General features: G+C 38.7%; 1 protein-coding gene across 1 annotated transcript in view; it reads left to right on the forward strand.

Moving 5' to 3' along the window:
- The window catches only part of LOC306877467 (matrix-remodeling-associated protein 5-like), a gene marked incomplete at its 5' end in the record, with an annotated part of 32042 nt that extends 27329 nt beyond the window's left edge, over window positions 1-4713 (forward strand). The window contains one exon of the mRNA XM_079429233.1: window positions 986-4713. Coding sequence (XP_079285359.1) covers window positions 986-2888 — 1903 coding nt within the window. The 3' untranslated portion in view covers window positions 2889-4713. The remainder of the gene's footprint in view (window positions 1-985) is intronic.
- Window positions 4714-8343: the final 3630 nt, after the last annotated feature.

The raw sequence follows: 8343 nt of genomic DNA on the forward strand, positions 1-8343 counted from the left end.
ACCCTTGAAAAGGTTTTTAAATAAAATTTTATAATTTAAATTTAGTTTTATAATTTGTATGGAAAAAATGGATCTCAACTCTTTCCCCACTAGCGTTTAAAAAAAAAAAAATGTTGCCATTTTTGATCACTTTTACAAAATTTCATGGCCCCCAGAGTATTTTGTTGTCTGAATATCTGAACATGCAATATGTCAAAAGAAAGAACTCTACTTAATTAAAAAAAGAAATAAATAAATTCTAGCTTTATGCATTCTTTTTTTATCAACACTTGAAGCGGAGCAAATGCCATTTTTGTCAAAGACTGTTTGGACTGGATTTAGATCAATGATAAAAACATTGATGAAGTCAATCACTTCCATCAACACCCCCAAAGCTTCACAGTACTAAACCACTTCCTGGGTCAAAATGTCATTTGTTAACTTTAGGCAGGTTTGATTCATATGCTGTTCAGTGTTGATGATCATGTTATTTTGCATGTCTTCACCGTGTTTTGGTTCAGGGATTCAGTACTCTTTTAGAAAATGTGTAATGGCGCTCCCTACTGTACACCAATGATAACATGGACAGACGTCAATGGCGGGGAAAATGATGTCAAAATTTCGTCAATGGCGGCGAAAGAGTTTTTACTTCTATTCCAACTTTTAATAGCTCATGTATGGTTTTTGCCATGACAATAGCCAAAAAAAAAAAAACTGGCATGGTTTAAAAAAAACAAGCAAACATGATAATGAGCTCTTTAATAATTTTTATCAGAATCAGTCGTTTTTGCATTTTCATTTCAATAATTGCTACTAAAATAAAACTTTCAGTATTTAACTGAATTAACTTTCAGAACTTAAAAGTTTTAAGTTCTGAAAGTTATGTTTTTCCATTGTACTTTAATCTATAAAGATCAAGGACAATTTGATTCCTCAATTGAGTAAATGTTACATTTACTAGTGTCACACTTATCAGAATGTAACTTTTTTTTATCGTTTCTTTCAGCTTTGATCGCCGAATGAAAGTGTTCGGCAACGGCACGCTCACCATCACGTCAGTGACCAAGAAGGACGAGGGTGACTATCTCTGTGTGGCCAGAAACAAAATGGGCGATGACTTCGTTCTGCTTAAAGTCAAAGTGATGATGAAAGCTGCTAAAATCAACCACAGGTCACTGAGCGATCACAAGGTGTCGTACGGAGGAGAGCTGAAAGTCGACTGCGTCGCTTCTGGTCTTCCCAACCCAGAAATCACATGGAGTCTTCCTGACGGTACCATGGTCAACAGCATCCCTCAATCTGACGATAACAGGGTCCGCGCCAAGAGATACGTGATGTTCGATAACGGCACGCTGTATTTAAACAAAGTCGGAATGAAGGAGGAAGGCGATTACACGTGCTACGCCGAGAATCAGATTGGGAAAGATGAAATGAAGGTTCATATCAAGGTAGTGGCGGATGCACCGATCATCCGAAACAACGCTTACAGCATCATCAAAGTACCTTACGGAGAAACCGCCGTCCTCAACTGCAGCGCCAAAGGAGAGCCAACTCCCATAATCACATGGACGTCTGCAGCTCATCGCGCCATAATGCCAGTTTCCAACAAATACCAGATTGCCAACGATGGCACTTTGCACATTCAAAAAATCCAGAGGTTTGACAGGGGGAATTATACGTGCTCAGCTAGGAACGTTGCGGGGATTGACAAGAAAGTCGTTCACGTTGAAGTCCTTGTGTCAACACCGGTTATAAACGGATTCGAGAGTCTTGGGATTATTCATAAAACTGTCGTAAAAGATCAGCGCGTGCTTTTAGACTGCACAGCAAACGGAAACCCAATTCCGAGGATCATATGGGTGTTTCCCAACAACATCATGCTTCCGGCGCCGTACTACGGCTCAAGGATTACGGTTCATCGCAACGGCACGCTGGACATCCACGCGGTGCGGATAAGCGATTCCGTCGCGCTTCTTTGCATTGCACGCAATGAAGGAGGAGAAGCCAAACTCCAGGTTCAACTCGAGGTGACTGAAGGAGCTGAAAAGCCACGGTTGCGAAATCCACCTACAGAATCCGTTCAACTCACCAATGGGATAATAAATCTAAACTGTTCCGTAGAAGGAAAACCATCGCCGGAGATCACTTGGATTCTCCCTAATGGGACATCGCTTCTTAAGGGAACCAGTATTTTCCGTTTCCATCATCAATTTGATGGGACTTTGGTTATTAGAGACCCGTCGCTTTCAGAGATCGGACGATATCGATGCATTGGGCGCAACAGCGCCGGATACGTCGAGCGAACTGTGACAATAGAGTCCAACAGAAAACCGGAAATCACTAACAAGTACAGCTCAATCGTCAGCATCATAAACGGTGAGAATCTGCATCTCAACTGTTTGTCCAGTGGTCAGCCGTTACCCAAACTTACCTGGACTCTACCGAATGGAGTCGTCCTAACCTGGCCGCAAACGACCGGACGATATTCGGTCCTAAACAACGGCACTCTTATTGTCCAAAGGACGTCTGTGTATGATAGAGGGATGTACCTCTGCCAAACGACTAATGAGCATGGATCGTCCAGCCTGTCGGTTTCGGTGATCGTGATCGCGTATCCACCGCGGATAACCAAAGGACCCTCGCCGGTGACCTATGCCCGCCCAGGTGTGGCGGTTCAGTTAAACTGCATTCCTCTCGCTACACCTAAAGCCGAGGTGGTTTGGGAAATGCCTGATGGTCTTCAGCTGAAGGTCGGCGTCCAGCCGCGACTTTATGGAAACAAGTATCTCCATCCACAAGGTTCACTGGTCATTCAGAATCCTTCCAGCAGAGACAATGGCATTTATAAGTGCACCGCCAAAAACGTGGTCGGTAGCGATAGCAGATCAACTTACGTCTATGTGTTTTGATGCAAACTTTGAAGAACTGCGTTAAGACTGTTTATACAAAAATACATCATCTTTTGGAATCACTTTCTACTGACTCTTGTAAATATGAAAGCGTGATATTTTAATCCACTTCAAATGAAGCAACTCTGGAGAATCTGTACGTTAATGGATGTTCATTAATGCTCTAGGGAAGTAAACTGATAATCAAGCTTGCATGGAATTTGCACCAATAGAACTCTGCAAAATTCACTAAATTCTATGCATGCTTGTTTGTTTATTTGGTAAGACTTCACTTAAAGCCTTTATGTATAATGCATTGTAAAGTGTTATTAAGGGGTATAATGCATTATAATTATTCATAATGTGCATTGTAATATCTTTTCAAAAATTATTATTACCAAATGTAAAATGCATAGTGTAACAATTAATTTATAAGTGTTATAAAGTATTATAAGTAATGCATTATAAGGTGCATTACAAGGCATAATTAATGCATTAAAACTACTTTTATGATGCATTATACATGAAGGCTTTAAGTAAAGTGTTACCGTTTATTTAATATCTTTGCTATTTATATTGTGCTTTTAGCTATCAAGAAGCATTAGCTCCATTTAGCACATTTTACCATGATTAATTTAATTGGTAATGCTTTACAATAAGATTCAGTTTGCCAACTACATTGAGCATCAGCTAAGATTATTGATTATATGATTTAGATTTTTTTATTGTTAGTTGAATTTCATAATTTACTAATATATTATTGAAATCAAAAGTTGCATCTCTTAATATTATTTAACGCACCTGAACTAACATGAACTTACAGTCAACAGCTGTTTTAATTAACACTAACAAAGATTAAATAAATTATGTAACAAATGCATTGCTCATTGTTGCAGTGCATTTACTAACATTACCAAATGGGACTTTTTTGTAAAGTGTAACCAATTCATTCATAATATCCTGCAGATTTTTGCCCCCACATTATTTTCACATTTTACATGCATTCATTTAGCAGATGCTTTTTTCTGAAACGTTAATGACGGAAATGTCAGAAAAAAGTCTTAAAAATGCAATGGAGAACAATTTCAGTCATTATTAGAAAGCTAGATAAAGCCAGTGTCCTGACCCTTATTGAATTGTTCTTTAATAGTAACTTCTTTAACAGCCACTCATGCACATCTTTTGAATGATAAGCGCTCATTGCATGAATTAGGAGTTTGGTTAAATCTGAACATAATTTCTACTGCAAGTGATGAGTAAGAGCATTAATGTTTTCTATACAGCTTCTCTTGCATGAGTAACAGATAAATTGTGACATCAATGCTCACAGTTTTTATAATATTAGCATGCTGCTAAGCTAATATGTTCAATATGCAGCATAATATTTGGGTGCATTTTTATATTCATATTCTTATGGAACATACTGGTGCTTTTCGCTATTGAAAGGATTTTCCAATCGTTCCCTCGGCTTTGATTTCACTAGTCTTTGCATCTCAGGACACAACCTTTTTATCAGGTTTTGAGACGCAGCTACTAACAGCTATGCTTGGCCAACATGAAAATATAGTGAAAATGTTTTATTATATTAAATCAGGGATTCCTTCCAGTGCACATTATTAAGCTTTTTGTTTTCTTTTGCCACATTAACAATGATGTTGCACTTCTGAGGTTGAGAAACTGTGGTGAAATGTCATTCTCACCTCAACACTGTGCTAAGAGATGATTTAATACATGAATGAATGGTTCACACAGAAAAACGAATCTGTATTTGCATCTGTTTATGCCTTCTCTGTATATCATCTTTCATTTATTTTAATAAATTATTTGTCTTTTTTGTCTAAAAACTAATCCACATCCACAATTTTATTATTTATGAACACAGTATAATGAAGCCAATCTAAAGTACTGTTTGCTGTTTGTAAACATATGGTGCTTTATTTTACAAAATAAATAAATAAGTAAAATATTTACTGTAAAGCAAATTTTAGCATGTTTTTAGTTAAATAACTAAATTGTTGTCAGATTTTATTGCTAATTTAATTTGACACGCATGTACTGTACTATACTCGTATGTCTACTATTTTAGATGTATAGTATTTATAAAGCCCAATGCACACTCTACTATGCAGTATGTTTTTCCCTTCAATGTTTTTTGTCAAACTGTATAGTGTGGTGGTCAAGATTGACAGCACTATTTGGGATTCTTACATCAGTCTTCTCATGTGACGCCTTTTATTAATATGATTTTGAAATTATATCACAGTCCTAAAAGGCATAGTTCAGCCAAAAATGAATATTTGCTTAATTTGTGCTCACCCTCAGTTCATCCAAGATTAGGATGAGTTTGTTTCTTCATCAGATTTGGAAAATGTGTCATTGCATTACTGTCTCAGCAATGGATGCTCTGCAGACATTTTCACATTTTCTTCACATCTTCACATCTTTGGATGAACTATTCCTTTAATATTAACGTACAGCTGGTGTTATGAATGTAAAAGAAAAGAAAAGGCCAAAGTGTCTGAATTTTATCAAGTCAGGACCAAAGATTTGAGGTAAGATTCATCGCAAGATTGTGACTGTCTCTCTCTCTCTCTCTGTCTCTCTCTGTCTCTCTCTCTCTCTCTCTCTTCTCTCTCTCTCTCTCTCTCTCTCTCTCTCTGTCTCTGTCTCTCTCTCTGTCTCTCTCTCTCTCTCTCTCTCTCTCTCTCTCTCTCTCTCTCTTGGAGTGTATGCTGGGAGTGGGAAGGGTGCGTGTCTTGAGAGCGTGGTTTCTGTCGTGTGCTTTTTCTTTTCTTTTCTTTTCTTTTGTTGTTTTCTTTTTTCTTGATTTTATCGTTTTTGTGTGTAAATATTAATATAGGGTTCTATTTAGTAGTGTGCCGTGCTTTGCACGGATCACCTGGTGTTAGGTATGGTGTCCACAGGTGGAAGGATGCCATTATCTCTCCGTCATGGTTTGAGGTGCGTGCCAGAGGCTAGTGTTATGGTTGAAGATGTTTTGCTAGCGGTTGGTGAGCAGATAGGCAATGAAAATATCATCTCGGCTTCGAGAATGAATAAAGCCATAGTTGTTTTCCTTAAAACAGAAGTGTTGGTTAACAAGGTTATTGAAAGAAATTTTCCCTACTGTTATTCCGCTGTTTGCACCGGCAACAAAGGTGATTATTTCGAACGTCCCTCTGTTCATTGAAAACGAAGTCATAGTGAGAAAACTTGCGAGATTCGGAAAAGTTGTAAGTGAGGTTCCTTTAAGATGTAAAAATCCTGCACTTAAACATGTTGTGTCTTTTAGGAGACAAGTGTTCATGTTTTTGAATTCTCCGGATATATTATTGGATGTATCGTTTAGAGTGAATGATGGCAATATATATGATTATATATATATGATTTTCGCTAGTACGGAGAGTTTGCGATGCTTTGAATGTGGGGAATATGGACATAAAAGACTTTCATGCCCTCAAAAGAAAACTCTAGAAGAACCTAGGATAGTGGTGAGACAGAAGAGACATTGATGCACAAGGATGTGGAGGTGAATCAGAAACCAGGAGAGGAAAAATCAAGCTTGGAAGAAGGTCCTGTGGCTGAGACGAGTAAGGACAATGGATTGGAGGTGAGTGAGAACGTTTTGACAAATTTAAATAATGTTGATAATGAAAAGCCAAGTTGTAGTAGTGCAAATGGTACTGTAGTTGTAAAAGAGACTTTTGTAGATAGTCATGTAGGCCTTCACGTCAGTGATGTGCTGTGAGCGAGTATGGAGGAGGATGATATTATGACGCAGAGTCAGGATGACATGAAGGATGATGAGAGTTTGTCGGATTTGTCAGATCTCTGTAAAGTTGATGATGAATTGTACTCCGTAGAGCAGATAAATGCTTTTTTGGACGAGACTAAAGGCAAAAAGGTAGAGATAGGAGATTTTTTCCCTGATAAGGAAAAGTTTGTTGCCTCTGTAGTGTGGGCACGTAAAACGTATAATTATACTGTGTTATCTCAACAGAAACGGAATAGAGCTTAAGAAGTATATAACGACTATAAGACAGGATAAAAAGGATGTGAATGAAAGAAGAACTCTAGGTAAAGCTAAATAAACATTATGGTTTTATGTATGTATCTGTATCTGGGGAAGTTGTGGCCTAATGGTTAGAGAGTTGGACTCGTAATCCAAAGGTTGTGGGTTCGAGTCTCGGGCCGGCAGGGATTGTAGGTGGGGGGAGTGAATGTCCAGCGCTCTCTCCACCCTCAATACCACGACTGAGGTGCCCTTGAGCAAGACACCGAACCCCCAACTGCTCCCCGGGCGCCGCAGCATAAATGCCCACTGCTCCGGGTGTGTGTTCACTGCTGTGTGTGTGTGTGTTCACTGCTGTGTGTGTGTGTTCACTGCTGTCTGTGTGTGTGTTCACTGCTGTGTGTGTGTGTGTGTGTTCACTGCTGTGTGTGTGTGTGTTCACTGCTGTGTGTGTGTGTTCACTGCTGTGTGTGTGTGTTCACTGCTGTGTGTGTGTGTGTTCACTGCTGTGTGTGTGTGTGTGTGTTCACTGCTGTGTGTGTGTTCACTGCTGTGTGTGTGTGTTCACGGTGTGTGTGTGTGTGTGTGTGTGTTCACTGCTGTGTTTGTGCACGTTGAATGGGTTAAATGCAGAGCACGAATTCAGAGTACGGGTCACCATACTTGGCCGTATGTCACTTCACTTTCACGGTTCTTTTTCCTTCTTTACTGTTTTTCTTTCTACTCTTTCCTTTTGATGGAACATCTTAAAATAGGTTCTCTAAATGTGAATGGTCTGAGGGATAGGAAAAAGCAGATTTTAGTTTCAGAGTACTTTAATATTAAGAATATTGCCGTGGGTTTTCTTCAAGAAACCCATAGTAATATGAGTAATGAGTCTGAATGGGATTTGTGGTGTAAGGGAGAATATGTTTTAAGTCATGGCTTTAATGTTAGCGCAGGAGTTGCGATCTTATTTAATTCAGTTTTGAAAGTAAAAAATTTATCTAGATATGATGTAGAACCTGGATCAACCTCTAATCAAAGGTTACTTTTAGTAAGAGCTGAAATATATCATTTTCATTTTCTTTTGTCAATATATATGCTCCTAATGGTGGAACAGAAAGAGTTCTTTTATTTGAGAAATTGGGTCCATGACAAAATGAAGTGAACCGAACATGTCCCCTCCCGGTCACCGTAGCATTCTGCTTTAATTTAATGCAACATGTTTCATTTTCACAATTACATTATCAGCATCTAAATGAAAATAATCACAAATCTGCACTGTTTACCATTTCCTTGTTTTGTGGTTGCAGACTTGAGTTGAGCCTGCTGTCTGTCTGAAGGTCAGTTAAAGGTCGTGAAGCGATGAGTGGACTCCTGTTAAAAATCACTGCATGTGGACTCAAACACAGCATCTGGACGGAGGAAGATGATTTATTCTGTGCGGGATGAAAGGGAGAAGTATCCTGAAGGCATTGAGGT

This window comes from Barbus barbus (assembly GCF_936440315.1).
Source record: "Barbus barbus genome assembly, chromosome: 11".
Classification (NCBI taxonomy): domain Eukaryota; kingdom Metazoa; phylum Chordata; class Actinopteri; order Cypriniformes; family Cyprinidae; genus Barbus; species Barbus barbus.